General features: G+C 55.9%; 1 protein-coding gene across 4 annotated transcripts in view; it reads left to right on the top strand.

The window, feature by feature from the left end:
* The first annotated feature begins 123 nt into the window (after window positions 1–123).
* Window positions 124–19177, top strand: part of THAP4 (THAP domain containing 4) — a 34657-nt gene continuing 15603 nt past the window's right edge. The window contains exons 1-2 of one of the 4 annotated variants that reach the window (XM_055586650.1): window positions 124–378; window positions 2302–3485. In XM_055586650.1, the coding sequence (XP_055442625.1) occupies window positions 302–378; window positions 2302–3485 (1261 nt within the window). In that variant the 5' untranslated portion in view covers window positions 124–301. Of the gene's footprint in view, window positions 379–457; window positions 545–2301; window positions 3486–13939; window positions 14060–18325; window positions 18525–19177 lie in introns of those variants that run through there. The other 3 variants (XM_055586651.1, XM_055586653.1, XM_055586652.1) reach the window with 3 other exon arrangements.

Genomic DNA, 19177 nt, shown 5'->3' with positions numbered 1-19177 from the left:
CCCCGGGCGCCATGTCGCCGGCGGGCGCCGCAGGCCCGGGGCGCCCCCGCCCACCCCCGGCCCCGCGCGTCTCGGGCGGCGCCCCTCCTGGCGCCGGGGCCCTCGGGCGCGCCGAGAGCCGGGCCGGGCGGCCGGGCGGCGGGCGGCCGGGCGCCGCCATCTTGCCGTACGGCGGGGGCCGCGGGGCCGGCTCCCACGTCCCGCAGCCGTGTCGCCGCGCGCCCTCCCCTCGGGGCGGTCCCGCTCGGGGCTCGGCGCGGCTAGACGAGGGCCGGAGCCTGGCGGCGGCCCGAGGCCCGAGATGGTGATCTGCTGCGCGGCCGCGAACTGCTCCAACCGGCAGGGCAAGGGGGAGAAGCGCGCCGTCTCTTTCCACAGGTAAGCGGGCTCCGCCCGCCGCCGCCGGCCCGCCGCCCGCGCGGCCCGCCGGCCACGCCCCCGCCCGGCCCGGGCCGGCCCGACCCGGCCCGGCCCGGCCCTGCGGGGCGAGCGATGCGGCGCGGCCCGGCCGGACGCTGGGGCGCTCGGGGCGCCGGCCCCGCGAGTGAGTCAGCGCGGCGCTGTGTGACCTTGGCCCGCCGGCGTCTCTGGGCCGGGCGCCTCGGGCCACCGCGGCCCCCGGAGCCCGCGACCCTCAGCCGGTCGTAGGCCGCCGGGTGCCCTGAGCCGCCGGGGCTCGGGCCGCCGCCGCCAGGCTCCGGAGACGGTGCGCGCGGGGGACGCGTTTCCTTGGCGCGGCCGTCTTCTCGCGCCCGCGGTCACTTTGCTGCCGTTTCCGTCGCGGGGAGCCCGCCTGGACCTCTGGATCGGGACGAGGCCGAGCGAACGCACCCCGCGCCCCGGGGACTGACGCGCGCCCGGACTCTGTGTCCTGGAGGCCCTCCGGACGGCCCCGGGTCCCGGGGGGCGCCCGGCCGCGTGCTGCCGGCTCGGCCCGCACCCGCCGGGGCGCCGCTGCTAGTCGTGGCGCCGCGGAGGGTGACCCGGGACAGGGTGGGGGTCGGCCTTGTCGTGGGGGTCGGCCTTGTCTCTGGCCTGGCCCGCTCCGGGAAGGCGCTGGGACTCAGCCCCTTTCAGCGAGTGGTTTTCTGGGACCTCCCTGCCTGCACTATCAGAACGTGAGCAGAAAAACCTCTGCCCGAACAGCCTCCCGCCGCAGACTTTTCTCTTTGCTGTTTCAGGGGGATGTTTGTTTCCAGTACCTGCACGACGGCTGTTTATAGAGTCTCACTGGAAGTTGAAGTTGGTTAGCGCTAAGTCTCAAATCGTCACAGTCTATTAAGATAGTAACAGGTTATTGCAGATGTCAGCTCTCTGCTTTCTCAAGTTCCCTCCAGGGCCAGTAGTTTTCTCACCTGGGAACTGGGGTTGGGGCGAGAGTCTTAGGGTAATGGACTCTCGATGCAATGAGGATATTCAGAAGGTCGGAGTGGTTGGGACTTGCTGAGGAGTTGGTATTCCAGCAGCCCACCCCCCACTCGCCGCCGGGCCTGGTCCCGCGGCGCTCAGGTGGGTTCGATGGCCTCAGGTGTGACGAACAGCCGTCCAGAGAGGCCGCACCACCCCCACACTCGCATGTGCAGTTTCACTCGAGTTTTCTAAATAGAGATCTTGCCTGAATGAAGAAAAAGTTTAAGTATCTTTCGGGGGCTGGTTGCTTTTTAAAGGCAGTGGTGTTACTCCTGGTGGTGGACGTGTGTTGGGAGCGCAGCGCCCCCTCTCAGAGCTGTCTCACACCCTCGGCTCCGTGAGTGAGCCGCAGCTGGGGCACCCTGGGGTGGAGTGCTCTCCTGGCCTCTTGCCCCCATCTCTGTTGGCTGACACCAGACCTGGCTTCTAAATGGAGGGGGGAGGGGGAGGCGGTGCCCATGGGCAGGCATCCTTCCTCCTCTTGGCATCCAGAGTCCGGCATCCCAGCTCACCAGGAGGGCTGGCCTGCTGGGAGCTTCTAGGAACTACTTCCTGGAGCCTTCCTGCTGTCACGATGCTGTCCAGCTTTGTCTCCCAGCACTCTGTGTCCCTGCAGGTTGTTTACCGCAGCCTAGGAGGAGGCATTCGCCTTCACCTCTGATTTGCCCCGTGGACTCTAGCTCCTTAAGGGTAGGCAGTGTGTGTCTCATCTTTCTGTTCCACTGAAAAGTTGCAAGTACAGTGTGTTCCTTAGATCTTTACTAAGTTTGTAAATGGGAAAGTCAGTACAGGTCTGGGTATTTGTAAAAACTGTTGTTCTCCTGTTATAGTTGATAGTATTGGGGGAGGCATTTTAATGATTTTTTTTGTAATTTGTTGTTTGTCCTGCAGATTCCCCCTAAAGGACTCAAAGCGTCTGATGCAGTGGTTGAAGGCTGTTCAGAGGGATAACTGGACCCCCACTAAGTACTCTTTCCTCTGCAGTGAGCACTTCACCAAAGACAGCTTCTCCAAGAGACTGGAGGACCAGCACCGCCTGCTCAAGCCCACGGCCGTGCCGTCCATCTTCCACCTGGCAGAGAAGAAAAGGGGGCCTGGAGGCCATGGCCGCCCCCGGAGAAGGGACACCGGGAAGGCCTCGGCGGGTCTGAGGGCACAGGCGAGTGACCCTGTGGACGGGAAGGCAGCTGCAGGGTCACCGTCGTCGTCAAGTGCAAGCCCGATGGCCAAGCCGGAGCCCCGCAAGCTGAAGCGGGCCACTCCGCAGGGCCGAACCACGGCCAGGGCCGCCCGGGAGACCGCTGGTCAGGAGCGGGAGCGGCAGCCTCTGGAAGGATGCGCAGAGGACGGTCCGGCCTCCGCCGCCACCTCCGGCAGCCAGGGAGAAGCCGGCACAGGGGCCGTGGATGCTGGCGAAGAGGGCGCCACCCCCGCTGACGGCGGCCTGGTGGACAGGAGCGGCGTTTCCGCGGACGACTTCACGCCCCCGGGCTCTGGGGCCTGCAAGTTCATCGGCTCGCTTCACTCCTATAGCTTTTCCTCCAAGCATGCCCGAGAGAGGCCGGCTGTCCCCCGGGAGCCCGTGGAGCGGAAGCGGCTGAGGAGAGATGCCGAGCCTGGCTGCAGCGGGAGCAGCCCCGGGCCGGAGAAGGGGCCGGCGCAGAGCCCTCCGCGCGCCTGCCCCTCGGCGAGCTCGTCGCTCACGGCCACGCCGCAGAAGCCAGCCCAGGGCGCCTCGGCGCCTCCCACCGACGTGACCCCGAAGCCGGCGGCCGAGGCCGTCCAGAGCGAGCACAGCGATGCCAGCCCCATGTCCATCAACGAGGTCATCCTGTCGGCATCGGGCGCCTGCAAGCTCATCGACTCTCTGCACTCCTACTGCTTCTCCTCCCGCCAGAGCAAGAGCCAAGTGTGCTGCCTGCGGGAGCAGGTGGAGAAGAAGAACGGCGAGCTGCGGACCCTGCGCCAGCGGGTCAGCCGCTCGGACAGCCAGGTGCGCGAGCTGCGCCAGAAGCTGGACCAGCTGCGGAGGCTGAGCCTCCCTCACCTGAGCAGCCTGCTGCCCCCTGGTCGCGGTCAGTACCTGAGCCCCGTCCCAGGGGCCCCCGTGCGCTGTCTCCAGGCCCCTCCGGAGGGACGGGAGCCGGGGTGGCAGCTGTAGCTGAGGGCTTTAGGCAGGCGCGGAAGGAGGCGCGGGAGACCCAGGACCGCCGGGAGGGGCCTGGCCAGGGAGGCCCTTCCGCGCACACCGCAGGCAGAGTCCTGGGGGATTGGGTCTGAGTGTAAGTTAAGACAGAACTTAGCCTGCTAGAGAGATGAGAAGAGCGTCTAAATCAGAGGGGGGTCCTTTCTGGTTGCCTTGTGATGACTATCCCAGCCGTTAGGTGGTTTTGAATGTTAATACTAGCCTTAAAATTTCGAAAGCCTATTGAAGAAGAGTACGTTCTAGTAAGAACAATACAGAAATCTGTAGCCCAAGAAACGGTGAAGACTCCACTTTCCCGTTTGGGCTTCCCAGGCGGCTAGACTACTTTCTATGCTTTTGTTTATGTGTCTGTGCCTCCATACAAATAGGCTGGATGTGTATTTCATATGTCAGCACTTACGTCTCTGCTTTCCCTCCTTCGTGTACCCTTGTTTCTTGGAGAATTTGCTCCGAGCGTAGTGTCTCTTGCCCGTTCAGTGTTTGAAGGTGGAAACCATTTTCCTCTCACGTTGTGCATTTAGTCTGAGTCCTGTTTGTCCCCCAGGTTGCCACTAACTGCAGGTGAGGAAAGGCTGAGTGTGACACAGGCTCCTCACGGACTAACCCCCCCCACCGCTGCCCCCCCAGAGCAACAGCCACAAATGAGCAAAACCCAAACCCATCCTGATGCACTGGTCAGAGTTGCACACTGCATTCTCTCCTAGTGTTTTAAAGCGGTTTTGTAGTTTCTCATACCTAGTAACTACTTTCTGGTACTTTTTCTGTTCTTCTTGGTCGAAGGGCCCTAAGTCTGTCACTGTAGACGGTCACAAGTCTTTCCAAGCCGCCTGCATTGATGAAGCCTCTGTTGTTTCTTCTTCTTCATTCTTCCTCATTTCTTTCTGCTCTCTTACATTCATGGCTTTTCGGCTCAGGAGGGCAGTGCTGACTCGGTGAGACAGTGCACGTCTCCCGTCCTGCAGGTGAGGCTGGCCCCTCCTGTCGCTGTGGCTCTGCGCCACACACCTGCCCCCCGCTGCTTTCTGGGCGCTTGGTTTCTAAAGCATTTGTAACTTTAGCCTTGATTCCCTCTTTAACCTGCGTTATTCAGGAGGGTGCCATGGTTTTTCAGGTACATAGCCTGGGGGAAGGGAACTGATTTTTGTTTTATTGTTCAGGGCCAGTGCTTTGGCAACCTTAGAGAATCTTCTGAGGTTTCACGGAGGTCCAGTACAGTCTGTGTGTGACCGCCTCACTGAGCCTCCCCCGTAGGGAGAAGAACTTGTGCTCTCCCCAGGCTGGTTACATGGTTCTTGTTGGCACTGGATCTAGCTTATCTCATTGGTCAGCTGCTCTGTTTCCTAACTTATTGTATCCACTGCTCTGGGTTTCTGAGAAGGGAGGGAGGTCTCTTGCTGCTTCTTGAAACTCTTTCCAGTTTCACCTGCATTTATTAGACATGTGAGTGTGCCTGCCTGTTATCAAACAGAAAAGCCAGTTTTGTCCCATTTAAAGTTTTATTTCTTTATCTCCTTATTTTCAAACTTTTTCTATGCCTTTGTTTTGTAGCTATATTTTAACTCAACCTGAGAGCCATTTTATATAGTAACAATACAGTTACAACTGGGAAGATTGGTAAATTGAAACTTGGGCCTGCTTCTTCACCCTTTAATCTGTTAGGCTTTCCGCGCTGGTGGGTCACTGCCCGCGTTCGTCCTGTCTTTCTGTAAATGCTTGAGTGAGTCGGCTCCCAGCCTCCCTCCCGCCCAGGTGCCAGCCTTGTCTGGTCTGAGCGCCGCATCTGCGTATCCCCATCACACACCCGTAGCTAGATGCGCGCATGCGTCATCACACACCCGTAGCTAGATGCGCGCATGCGTCACCACACACCCGTAGCTAGACCGTATGCGCGTGTCCCCATCACACACCCGCAGCTAGATGCATATATGCGTCGTGCCGGTTACTGTACTCACCACTGTTCATCATCAGCGATTTTGCCCTTTTGGGGGGAAACAGTTAATGATCTGAGGGGACCCGCTCCCGTGACAGTGACATTTTGAGAGGAGTCGAGTTTGAGACGCCCCTCAGGTCTGGAGCCAGAGAGCCAGCACCCAGCCGCTTAAAGTGGCACCCGAGTGTCTGCAGTGTCGGGTAGAAGGTGTTGCAGAAAGCGGGTGCTCAGCTGGGCTGCAGCAGCTCCAACCAGAGTGGAGGAACGATGGCTGCCTTGGCCACATGGGGTCATTGGTGACCAGTCTTCTTGGACTGGTGTGGACAGACCTGGGTGGGGACCTAGTGAAGGGAGGGGGGGCCACTGAGGTTGGCCAGGGACGAGGCTCTAAGAGGGTTAGCCGTGAGGGGCCTGGGGAAAGTGGGCAGCAGCTGGGAGGGAGCCTGGCTCCACAGGGAAGTTTTGAGGAAGAGCCTTGAGGACCGAAAAGAACAGGCTGGGCCTGGGGGAGGGGCTGCAGGAGGCGCTGGGGGAGGGGGGCCTCGGGGGTGGGGCAAGCACCAGGGAGAGGGGTCTGGGGAGGGGAGCCCCAAGGGGGGAGCACCAAGGAGGGGGTCCTGGGGAGGGGAGCATCAGGGACAGTCGGGCCTGGGGAGGGGAGCCCCAAGGGGGGAGCACCAGGAAGGGGAGCCCCGGGGGGGGGCACCAGGGAGGGGGGCCCAGGGAGAGGGGCCTGGGGAGGGGAGCACTGCGAGGGGGGAGCACCAGGAGGGGTAGGGAGGGGAGGGGGGCCCGGGGAGGGGAGCAGGTGCCCCGAGCCCCCACCTGCGAGCTCTCCTGCTGTCCCCCAGACCGGCTGCTCTCCCGACTGTTCATCAGTGCAGGGTTCTTCAGTCATTTTGCAGGGATTCTCTGTTGAAGGGACTGGACTGCGCACGTGTTTATTCAGTCCTTCATCTTCAGCCAGGCCCCCTCTTTTGGGCAGAACACCCATGACAGCAGCCGGGCCACTGGGGCTGCAGTTTCTGGGTCTGGGAAGCTTGCCCCCGAGAAGCTGCTGTTGAGTGGCGTTCCCACAGAACGGGCTCTCTTGCCGAGCCCAGGCTTGCTCTAGGTGTGCGGCCGCACCAGGCGCGTTGCAGGTGTTTCTGTGACCTAGCGAGGACGAGCGTTTTCCCACGCTCATCCTGTCTCTGCCCGGCCCTGACCATGCTGCTCGCACCTTGCTCGCTGGCTGACCTGTGAGTGTCCCCACAGACAGGGATGTCCGCTGTCGAGTGTGACTCAGCTCTGCCCTCAGGTCAGTAATTTAGTACTTGCCGCAAATATATCTGAGTTTTTTTCCTATTCTTTTGTTCCTTATACATACAGTTCTTGAATTAATTTGGAGTTTTAAAAGCTTTTATTATGGAAATCTTGAACATGGACAGATGAAACAGAAAAGTATAATAACCCCGCTGAACCAGCTTCCCACCCCAGCTTCTACGTTTATCAGTATTCTGATAATCTTATTTCATCTGTATTTCTATCTCCTCCCTGCCTTCCATTGATTATGTTCTAATGAGTGAAAATCACTCTATCATGTCTCTTTGCGACCCTGTGGAGTATACAGTCCTGGAATTCTCCAGGCCAGAATACTGGAGTGGGCAGCCTTTACCTTCTCCAGGGGATCGTCCCAACCCAGGGATTGAACACAGGTCTCCCGCATTGCAGGCAGATTCTTTATCAGCTGAGACACCAGGGAAGCCCTATTTTTTAATAGTTTGGGTTTTTGCTTTTAAGGAAAGTTTTAGATTTACAGAAAAATTAACAGACAATACAGGAATTCCCCCCTCCCCGCCATTTCCCTACTGCTAACATCTCACATTTCCACTTGAGCTAGAGGTTCACTCATTACTAGTTATGAGCCCATACTCTGATATGTTGTTATTAACTAAGTCCCATAGGTTACATTCGGAGAAGGCAATGGCACCCCACTCCAGTACTCTTGCCTGGAAAATCCCATGGGCGGAGGAGCCTGGTAGGCTGAAGTCCATGGGGTCGCTAAGAGTCGGATACGACTGAGCGACTTCACTTTCACTTTTCACTTCCATGCATTGGAGAAGGAAATGGCAACCGACTCCAAAGTTCTTGCCTGGAGAATCACAGGGACCCGGGAGCCTGGTGGGCTGCCGTCTATGGGGTTGCACAGAGTCCGACACGACTGAAGTGACTTAGCATAGGTTACATTTAGGTTGACTGTCTTATATTTGAGGTTTTTATTTTTTTAACACTGACAAACTTGTTAACAAAAAAGAATATCTTTCAAAGACACAAATCTCAAGAGGATCTTACTTAAGACCAACTCTGTAGAAGAAAACAAAATATTGGACGGATAGAAATTTTGGAATTTCGGACCATTGAAGGTGAATCTGTGCTCCACAGAAAACACAGTGGGGAAGAGACAGAAAGGCATATTTTAAATGAGTACAAATGCAGGAGCACCCAGCCTTGCCCTGGTGAGGGCCTGGCGGAAGGCGAGCACGGTAGGCCGCTCGGCCAGGGTCCAGGCACGCCCCGGGGATGCTTGGGCAGGTCGGCCCGCGGGACGCCTCCTGCTTGGAGTTTGACGAGCGCATAAGTGTCCTCAGGACAGCGGTGCAGAGTCGTGTCCCCGTGCTGAAGCCCTGCCTGCCTGTTCATGCCGCCCCTCCCAGCCCCTGCAGCCACTATCTTAGGACTGTCTGTAGCTTTGCCTCTTCAGGAGGGTCCCGACTCTGGGAGGGACAGATGCTGTGAACGAGAGCACGCAGCCTCCTCAGGTCGGCTTCTTTCACTCAGCAGTTTGTGTGGAGAGTTCCTCTGTGTCTTTTTATGGCCTGATAGCTCATTTCTTTTTTATCATTGTTGTGCCTTTTTTTGTATTGAGTTAAAATACAAACACCAAAAATTCACCGTAACAGCGTGTGAGCCTTCAGTGCAGTGGCGTTAGACCCACGCACGCCGCCACACAGCTGTCGCGGCCATGCTGCGACTCAGTGAACCTGAGACCCTGTCCTGTTAGTAACTCTCCTTCTCCCCTCGCCCAGACGTCAGCAGCCACCGTTCTGCTTTCTGTCTCTGTGATTGTGACTCGTGTACGTGAAGTCACACAGTATTTGTCCATCTATGATTGGCCCGATGTCCACAAAGTACGTCCATATTGCAGCATTCTGCAGAATTGTCTTCCTTCGAAGGCTGAGTAATATTCCACTGTATGGATGGACCACATTTTGTTTATCCAGTCATGCTACAATGGATATTTGGGTTATATTACTTGATTTTAGACTGCTGAACCAGGCTTGCATACTGGAATAAACCCAAGTGATCATGGTATATATTTTCTTTTTACATTGTTAGATGGTATTTGCTCATGTTGAGTTTTGCACCTATGTTGATGAAAGAGATCCATAGTTTTACTTTCTTTTAATAGCTTTGTCTCCTTCTGATAATAGAGTGATTCTGGCTTCATAGAATGATTTAGAAGGTATTCCCTCTGCTTCTTCCTTCCAGAAGAGATTGTAAAGAATACGTAAAATTTTCCTTAAATGTTTGACAGAATTCACTGATATTCTAGAAGGCCGTCTAGGACTGATGCTTTCTGTTCTGGGGGTTATTGATTCAGATATAATAGATATAGGCCTATTCAGATTATTTCTCCTTGTATAAATTTTGGTAGTATTGTTTTTCAAGAAATTGATCCATTTTACCTAAATTATCAAGTTTGTAGGCATAAAGTTGTTCACAGTGTCCTTTAAACAGTTCAGCATCTGCAGGGCTTTAGTGGATGTTCCTCTTTTATTTGTGATATTGGTAATTTCTGTCTTCTCTTTCCTTAGTTAACTAAGCTAGAGTGTTGTAGTTTTATTGATCTTTTTGAAAAAGCCAACCTTTTGTTGATTTTATTTTCCTGTTTTCAGTTTCGTTGGTTTCTGCTCTTATTTTTTTTTTTTTCCTTTTCTTCTGCTTGCTTTGAACTTAACTGCTTTTCCTTTTCTATTTTCCTAAGGTGAAAACTTAGATTATTAATTTCAGTTATTTCTCTTTTTCTAATATATGCATTCAGATTTTGACTTTCTTTATTTTCCTGTTTTCAATTTCGTTGGTTTCTATTCTAATTCCCCCCTCCTTTTCTTCAGCTTAATTGCTTTTCCTTCTGTACTTTGAATTTCCAGTATTTCTTCTTTTCTAATATATGCATTCAGCACTATACATTTCTTTCTAACCACTGCTTTTACTGCATGCCACAAGTTTTGATAAGTTGTAGTTTTGTAGTTTCATTTCCATTTACTTTAAGTGTTCTTTCATTTCTCCTGAGACTTCCTCCTTGACCCACTTTATACTTGGAAGTGTCTTGTTTAATCTCCAGCTGTCTGGTGCTATTTCAGCTCTCTTGCTGCTTCTGATTTCTAGTCGAGTCCCACAGTGCTCTGAGGGCGTCCTTTGTGTGAGCTGTGTTCTGCACACATGTTAGGTCTGTTCTGCGGCCCCAGCATGTGGCCTGTCGTGCTGAGTGTTCCTTGTGAGCCTGAGCTTGAGCGTAATGTATGTTCTACTGATGTTGACTGAAGTAGTGGTTAGTCAGGGTTCTTTTGAGAAATAGAGCCAGTAGGATGTGTGAGAGTACACAGAAACTTATTACAGAAATTGGCTCCCACAATCACGGATGGCAAGCTGGAGAACCCGGAAGGCTGGTGGGGTGATTCAGCCCTTGCTCCAAGGCCTGGGATGGGGTGGAGAAGTCCTGGTCCACCTGGAGGCCCCGGTGCAAGCAAAGCGAGTCTGCCCCTCTCCACCTCTCTGCTCTGTGAGGCCCTTAGTGCCCCCCGCGTGCGAGGGCCGCAGGCTTACGGCGCCCCGTTCAGACGCGGACTTGCTCCTGGAAGCCATAGAACCCCTGAAACAGCGTCCCACCAGCTGGTTCAGCAGCCCCGTACGTAGCCCAGTCAAGCTGACGCCTAAAATGAGCCGGCACAGTGGTCCGTGGTTGGAGAGCTCGTGTGCGCCCTCTGGCTGGCTGCCTGCCGGATCTGCCCGTTCCTGCCATGTGTTGGGGTCTCCACTGCAAGTGTGAGTTTGTGCGTCTCTCCTTGCAGTTGTGTTCGTCTTTGTCTTGTGTTTTGATGCTGTGTTGTTAGGTGGTAAGCATTGAGGGTTATTACGTCTTTTTGGAGAACTGACCCCTAGGTTATTATGTAACAGCGCTGTTGTGTATCCCTGCTGATCTTTCTTGCCCTGATGTCTGCTTCCCAGCTACTCCAGTTGTCTGTAATTCTTGCTAGCGTGATATGGCTTTCTGTCTCCCTTTGCTTGTGGCCTGTCTGCAGGTAAGGTGGGCCTCGCAGGCAGTATACAGCCGGTCATGGTCTCCAGTCTACTCCAGTGGTCTCCATCTTCGGGTGGGTGGTCTTGGGCCACTCAAATGTAAACTGGTCATTGCTCTCCCTGGATTCCTGTCTGTTCCGTTTGTAACTGCTTAGCGTTGGCGTCTTTTGTTTTGTTCCTCGTTTTCAGCCTTCTTTGGTTCCATTTGAGCATTTAACTTGATTTCACGTTCTCTCTTTTCTTAGCGTATCAGTTGTACTCCTTTTTAGTAGTCCTCCACCAGTCCACACCGTGCACTTAACAGCTAATCCGTGTCCACTCTCACACAGCTGTGCTGCTTCCTGGCCGTGCGGGAGCCGTAACAGAGACCCCCAGCGCCGCCTCCCGTCCCTCGGGGACGTGCTGCGTTCCTTCACTTACTGCTGTGCGCGCCCTGTTACTGCCAGAGACTTGAACAAACCTTTGTCCACTATGTCAGTTAAGAAAAAGCAGCATTTTATTGTTAGCTTTATTTATTCCTTTTCCAGTGTTCTTTTCTTTATTTAGATTCAGATTTTCTGATTCAGATTTTCTGACCTGCATCATTTTCTTTCTCTGCAGAACTTTTAACATTTCATGCAGGGCATGTCTGCTGGCAGTAAATTTTCTCAGTTTTTGTTTGAAGTCTTTATTTCTCTTTACTTTTGAGGGATCGTTTCACTGAATGCAGGACTCTACCCCTATGCTGCTTGCATGTCTTCTAAGGAGAAGTTCCTGTAATTCTCAGCGTTTTTACTCTGGAGAGAAGGTTTCTCTCCCTCTGGCCTCTTTCAAGGTTCTCCTTGTCTCTGGTTCTCTGCAGTTTGAGTGTGATACGCCTAGATGTAGATATTGTGGTATTTGTTGTGCTTGGTGTTCTCAGAGTTTCCTGGATCTGCAGTTTGGTGTTTATTGTTAACTTGGAAAAATTCCCAGCTGTTTTTCCTTCACATATTTCTGTTCTTTCTCCCTTCTGTATTCTCATCGTGTGTATGTATCACTTTTTATTGTCACAAATTTCCCTGATACTCTGTTCTCTTTCCCTTCTGCATTTTAGTAGGAGTGTTCTTATGGACAGGTATGCCCGCTCCCTCTTTCCTCAGCCCTGCCATCAGTGCTTTTCAGTCTTTGTCCACATTTCCTCTCTTCTTACATTACGTGTCTGTTCTTACACTTTATCTGCTTTTCCCATTAGAATCCTTAGCATATTAATCACAGTTACTTCAGATCCAAGTCTGAGAATTGCAGAATTTCTGCTCTGTCTCTTCAGACTGTTCTTTCTTGCCTTCTAGCATGCCCAGTAGTTTTTAGAAAGGCGGACACGGTGTCGTCATAAAGCTTGAGGTAGGCAGGTGCTGGGCTTGAAGCATGGTGGTAGCCTGACTAGGGGTTGGTGCCCTGTTGCCTCCTGCAGCTGCTACTCAGTGCTGCAGGCTCTTCTCTTGTCCTGATTTGTTGCCTCCTCCTTGACTCTAAAGACTTTTCATCGAGTCTGTACCTTGGGGCACTTTCCCCTGTAATCCTTTTATTATGCTAGAGCCCTGAGGAGTGGTCTGGGGGAGGAGAAGCATTTATAGTCTTCTGATTGAGTTTCAGCCTTTTAGTGGCTGGTGTTCCCTTCTTGGTTGTGACCTTCACTAGTATTTCTTCCCTTCCTTTCCCCTCCTTGGGTGAGACCAGACAACCAGGGGCCAGGGTGGGGAAGGGCTAAGATGATCTGGGAGGTCTTCTCACCACACCACAGGCCTTTGTTTTGGAGAAAGCTCAGGGCTTGTGGCCAGGGACTCTGGTGATTTCTTTTCCTTTCTTTTCTTTTCTTTCTCCGGTGAGAACCAGGCGGTTCCTGGAAATAAGCCCCAGGGTACTGTGGGGCCCCTGGGACTGCAGCCCGGAGGTGCTCACTCACACCTGTGCACCCGTGGCCTGTGGTCCCGTGCAGGCTGCCTCTGGGGCCCCGCCGGCCTGCCGTCCCCAGAGCTTCTGCTCCAGGGGGGCGGACGTCAGTGGTCCTGTCCCCAGGTTTCTCAGGTCTGGGGGAGACATCTGACCAGGTTTCTCTGATGAATCCAAGGAAAGTCACTGACTGTCAGTGCCATGTGTTTCTTGCAGAGACCAGAGCTGTGACTTCTAAGCTCTTTGTAGAGTGGAAGGTGGGGCCCCTCCTCTGTGTAATTTGGTTCTTGCTGACGGGCAGGAAGACTGCTGGTTTTACGAACAGCCACCTTGACAGATTCTCTTATGAGTTCTAATAGTTTCTCAGTTGAGACTTGGATTAACTGGATAACCAACGATAACGTTTATCTGCAAGTAATAATACTTTGGCCCCTTTTTATTATGTCGTCTGTATTTTATGGAAGATATGCTCTATTTTCTGACATATCCGGTGTTCCCGGGTGTGCATGGGGGCCTTTCCATCTCCTGGGTGATGAAGCGAGGGCCTCGCCCTCATTCCAAAGCAGCGGCCTACCCTGGGTGCCTGTCCGGGGGAGCCAGCCAGACCACCCGTGCTGCATGGGGCCCTCCGCCTGGCACAGCCAGTGCTGCGGGGCTGCCGAGGCTCTCCACCCAGCCTGTGCCCTGGCAGAGAACACTGGTGTCTCTCAAGGCAATAGTGGGGTGGGCAGTACCTCAACGGCACCTGTCCCTAGGTCCCAGTGGACAGGTCTGCTTGTTTCCTGCCCGGGGGGCCGTGGGCCTCTGCTGACACATGTGCCAGGAGATGCAGAAGGCAGCGTGCCAGGAGTTTCCAGAGTGTGCGTTGCAGAAGCAGCTTTCCTGCACACGGGCCGCACGAGCCAGCCTTGCTGCACGGGTCTGTCCCCGCTGGCCAGCAGTGCCGGTCAGAGGGCAGGTCCACTCCTTAGTCTGCCCAGGCGGTTGGCCCCTCTGGCCTGGCTGACTCTCATGAATGCGCCTCAGCCTCCACAGCTCCTCCCAGCTCTCAGGTTTGGTTGTCTCAGTCTCCCTTTGTTCCACTTTGTCCTGAGGAGGCCCCCGTGTTGTGGAACTACAGTTCCCAGAATGCCTCCCGCAGGCTTGGCAGTCACTTCCTGGGAGCTGTTTGCAGCCAGGTGCAGACACTTCCCGTGGTTGGCAGAAACCAACCTTGAAGAACCTTGGCGGCGTCTGGAGTGTAGAAAACTTAGGCATGGGTAAGCCTGCTCTCACTGTCCTAGGTCCAAAAATGAAGATTTAAATTTCTTGGAGAAAATTTAGATTTTTGTTTTTGCATATTGGTTGAGATCTTAATAAAAGTGAAACCAGGGAAACAGCGCATAGAAAGGCCTGTGTGATTCACTTGAAGAGGTTGAAAATGGCCAGTAGGCCAGATCCCTATTTATCATACTTTTCCTTTGTTTGACTTTTGAATTTATTTTCGTTTCTCTAGTGAAGTGTAATTTACATAGAGTAGAATACACAGCTCTTAAGGGTGTCATTGGACGGCGCTGGCATGTGTGGGCTCGTGTCACATGACATTCGGCTTTTAGAAGACTCGTGTTGGTCTTTCTGTCCTGCAACACTTGAGGGAAAACACGGAACGGGACCGTGGCCAAGAGCCGACCACGATTCCAGCGGGGGCAGAGCGGGCGGGCAGCCCGCGGGACCTGCCCAGCCCCGGTGTTGTTCTTGCCTGCATTAAATTCATTGCAGTGAAGAGCCCGTGATGGCAAGCTGAGAGAACTGGGTCTGAAGTGTCTCTCAGGGCAAGCCGGACATGGGAGCCTGTGGTTGTAAGAATGCGCTCCAACGAAGAGTCCCCTGACTGCTAGCAGCGCGGTTCTGCCTTTCCGCTCCCACCGCACACGGCTCCTTCCGGCTCTGAAAGAAGCGCCGGCTTAGCCCCGTCTCCTTGCGCTCCGCCCAGAAGGCGCGCGCCTGCCTTTCCACCGCGCTCAGGGTGGCCCTCTGCTCGGCGGCCGCTGCCTGGGCGGGGGTCCTGCAGCCTCGTGTGCGCTCCTGCCTGCCGGCCCGTGCACGGCGCACGAGGTTGAGTCTCTTGGAGGCCGGGCTCCTGCCCTCAGCAGTCCCCCAGTCCACTCTTGTCCCGAAGCGCCCCAACCCCCGTCCGGGGGCCGGTGAGTGGCCGAGCCCCACGTCTAGTGCTTCTGGCCTGTCCTGGGGGCTGTGTCCACCGTGGCTCCTGTGGCCGCACCGTCCCTGGATGGCGCCATCCGCAGGACGCCAGCTGTGGCATCTCACCGCCACCGTTAAGCTGCGTAGTCTGCAGCCTCGCTTCCCGTGCTCTGATTTTGGCGACTCTTCAGGCTCCTGCCTCCACCTCCCTGGCCCCCACCCCCTGAGCCGGTCAGTCCCTCCTCTTGCCCCGGCTGTGGTTTGCACACCCAGCTCCTTCCCTGCCTGAGCCCCACCAAGTCTTGCGCCAGGTGGGTGGCCTTTGTGCAGACCCAGCCCAGGGCCGAGGTCAGGGAGCAAGAAGGGGGGGCAGGACCGGTGTTAGTGGACCTCCAGACACCCATCACCTTGTCCCACGACCCTGTGGTGTAAACGGCCCAATAGAGGCTGGCCCCAGGCCCCCCAGCCCGACTCTCCTGGGACCAGCTGGGCCCTCCCCTTGCGGACCGGCCGCCCCCATGTCTGACCTCCCCATTTGGGAGCAGCTGGGATCCTGTCCCTTTAGAGCAGGAGTCCTCAGCCTCTCGGATCGAATGCCTGGGGACTGAGGTGGAGCTGACTTAATAATAGAGATAAAGTGCCCGATATACGGGATGCGCCGAGCCATCCTGAAGCCGCCGCCCCGTCCCGGTCTGTGGGAGACCTGTCTTGAGGGGACACACCGTGGGCACCTCTCCACCCGGCTCCTCCCGGCTGACCTCTGTCCCAGGACAGCCCTGCACTCTGCTGCAGTCGCTTATGAAAACCTCTCTTGCCTCCAAGCAAAGGAGACTACAGTGGGGACCCCTCGGGGCATCTTTGATCCGCCTTTGCTCTATGTTCTCCACCGTCCAGGTACTGGGGTTCCAGTGAGTCCCTGGGCCCCCAGGGCGGTGGGGAATCTGAGCAGGCAGACCTCAGCAGCTCCGCAGCCCTGCACTTCCGCGGACCTGCCTCAGCCATTCTCTTACATGCGCCCCAGCAGGTCTCGTGGCTTGTTCCCGCTGCGCTTGACAGGCAAGCGGGCTCACAGGGACGAGGGGCTGCCGGCCTGTTCTGCTTTGGGCGGGCAGCATGTCTCTGTCCGGAACAGTTCCCTGTGCGTCTCCAACAACACTGAACCCTGCTCGCTTGGAAACCCAGCCAAGGCAGCTGCAGTCCCTCGACGCTCTGCGAGCTGTTGGTTCAGGGCTCAGGGGGTCTCTGGTGCCAGCAGCCTCAGGCTCTGGCTGGAAGAGGGAGGGACTGAGAGGCAGAGAAGGCGCCCACACCGTGTCGCGGGCCAAGGCTGTGGGCGTGCGAGGCGCCGCAGGCTGCTCCTCTGGTGTTAGTGTGAGCACGGCTTTAGGAGTCAGGGTGCATTACCCCAAGTCAGCATCTCTGTCCTTAGAACACCAGCTCTGCCTGCAGGGCAGCGGTCCCGGCAGGGACCCAGGTGGCCCTATGCTGCTGGGACACGGGCAGAGGGCTGGGGAGCACCGTCTGCTCTGTCCTGAGGCTCGTCTGCTTCGTGGACGTCTTGCAGCAGTCACAGGGATGAGGCGGAGCTGTGTGCGGGCGAGCCGGCAGCCGGTCCTCTTGTGCCTGCAGCCCCCCTGCCGGATCCGCATGCCTGTCCCGGACGGTTCCAACCAGTGGAGGTGTGGGACCTGTACGTTTCTGTGTCTGGCATCTCTTTCATGATTTGTTTTAAAGAACGTCTGTACTGTTTTAATTTCTAGTCTTGTTGCATTGTGATTGGACGGGGAAGAGAACTCTTTTTAGTTTTTGGAAGTTACAAGTGCTCTCTGACCAGTTAAAAGTCAGTCTTCATGGGTCTTTCAGAGGAACTTCAAGGAGTATTCTCTTGTTTCAAGCTACAAAAGTTCAGTGTATGTCCGTCAGAGCCACCTCATTCATTATATTCTATGTATAATTATTTCTGTTTCATTATTTGGATATTATTTGCTTGGACATGGAGAGACACGTATAGAGATGTCCTTTAGACTCCTTCTGTCACCCTCTGAACGTCTTCAGTAGTGTCTGCTTTATAAATGCTGCTGCTGCGTCTGGGGCCTGAGTGTCCCCAGATGCCTCCACAGCGACCGTGCCCTCGCGTGCTGCGGGGCTGCTTCACGTCCGCTTGTGTGCGCTGGGCTTGGCCTGCCTTCTGCCTTATGTCGGGTCCTGACACCTGATCCCGGCTGCCCGTCTTGGCCCCACCTTCTGATGCCTTTCCAAAGTACTTCAGCTGCATCTCTTGTTGACAGCAGGTGTTGAGGGTCTTGCTTTGAGATTCCGTCTAAGCAGCTGTTTCTTGTAACGCGTGGCCCCGGGTGCGTGGTGCTGGCTCTGTCTCACCGTCTGTGGTGCGCCTGCGCCTCTGCTTTTAAAGCGAGTCTTCCCTGCGGGATCTGGAGGCCGTGGCTCGGGACCGGCGGGCCCGCCCCGCTCCCTGGCAGATGCCCCTCGCACGCGTGCCGAGCCCGGCGCTCGCCCGTCTCCTGCAGCTGCTCTGCTGGCACCTCACGTCTTTCAGTGAAGACTCGTGATGACCTCTCGGCAGAATTCGCGGCACAGCGTCCCCTGAGTGTTGAACGCTGCTTTCCAGTACTATCAGTGGGAACATGGTATGAGTTCCCACCTAATTTAAATTTTCTAAATACGTCAAAAAAGTAAAGGGAAACGAGTGAAGTTAGCCTTGATAAACTATCCAATATTGTATGAAACGTTTGAACATGTAGCCACCAGTACTTCAAGATTGCTGAGGTGGGTGAAGTTCTGTATTTTAGGGTGAGGTTTTGAAATCCCACGGGGGGATCTTGTGCTGGGAATGCGTCTCAGGAGCAGCCACGTTTCACGGGCTCGGTGTTGGGTGTCGCGGGAGGAAGGCCGTGCCCTGTGTGGGTCTGCCCCCCTCTCCCAGGCGCGTTTTCCAGGCCTTCCTCGTGGAGCTTCTTGCTGGCGCTTCCCTCCTCTCTGAAGCCAAGTCACACCATGTCTGCGTGTTCTGTTGGCCTCCCCACACAGGAGGGCATTAGGGGTGTCCGGTCGAGTAGTGTGTTCAGGCCTCGGGGCCGCGTTTCCGCCTCTCTGGGGTGGGTTCCAAGGCAGGAGGGCTGCCGGCCTTGGTTTCCTGCCCTTCCCGCTGCTTCCGTCGCTGCCGCGGGTCCATGTCCTCCTCCAGCTGCTTCCTGCAGCCAAGGGCCTCAGCCCTTCTGCCAGGCCTCAGGGCTCTGCTCAGATGGGAGGCCAGGGCCCTTCCGGGGGCTCGGCCAGCCTTTCCTGGCCCGCCAGCCACCTTCTGTCCCTGAGACACCACCCTGTGAGCTCACTCCCGCATGTGCTCCCGGCACGTGTGCACATCTCCCATCAGCTCGCTGCTGGGTCCCCTCCGTGGACGAGCATCAGCCGCGTCATCCAGAGGAGCGAATGGAGCCATGTGTTGCCAGGAATCAGAGCAGCGGAGTCTGCTGGCCACAAGACCGCCAAGTCCGAAGCTCCTGGTCTTTACTTCCACCAGAGGTTGTGACCGAAGTCCTGATTTCGGTTTTTCTTGCTGTCTAAACATGAGAGCGTTGTCAGTCAGCTCCAGGGTCACCATCCCCAGTTCTAACTTTCCACAGTTGATTTGGAAAGGGAGTCCTGGGGGAGAGGCCAGGCCGGAGGAGGAAGGAATGTGCGCCCCGCACCCCCCAGGCCGCCGGAGGGCCACAGCCTGTCCTCTACCCGCCGGTCCTTGAGCCCGGCCCCTCTGCGCGCCGTCTCCAGCATTCTCAGTCAAGGGAGTCGCTTCTCCACCGCCAGAGCCCTTTGAGCTTCCCCCAGTCATTCTCTCAGACCTCTTTCCAGCAGCAGTCGCAGGCCGTGTGATCTTAGGAGCTGAGGTGCTTCCACAGCACACGCATCCCCGAGGTGTGTACGCTTGAGAGGTGCTTCCACAGCACACGCATCCCTGAGGTGTGTACGCTTGAGAGGTGCTTTCGGAGCACACGCATCCCCGAGGTGTGTACGCTTGAGAGGTGCTTTCGGAGCACACGCGTCCCCGAGGTGTGTACGCCTGGGAGGCGGGTTCCTCTGTGCTGGCGTCTGGGGCTTGTCGACAGAAGCTGCCATTCAGTAGTGTAGCCTGGGGACTCCCTGGGGTCCGGGGGCTAGGACTCCATGCTCCCACCGCT

The sequence above is a fragment of the Bubalus kerabau genome, chromosome 6 (assembly GCF_029407905.1).
Source record: "Bubalus kerabau isolate K-KA32 ecotype Philippines breed swamp buffalo chromosome 6, PCC_UOA_SB_1v2, whole genome shotgun sequence".
NCBI classification, from domain to species: Eukaryota; Metazoa; Chordata; class Mammalia; order Artiodactyla; family Bovidae; genus Bubalus; species Bubalus kerabau.
The sequence above is the reverse complement of the archived record's forward strand: the minus strand, read 5'-3'. Positions and strand labels throughout refer to the sequence as shown.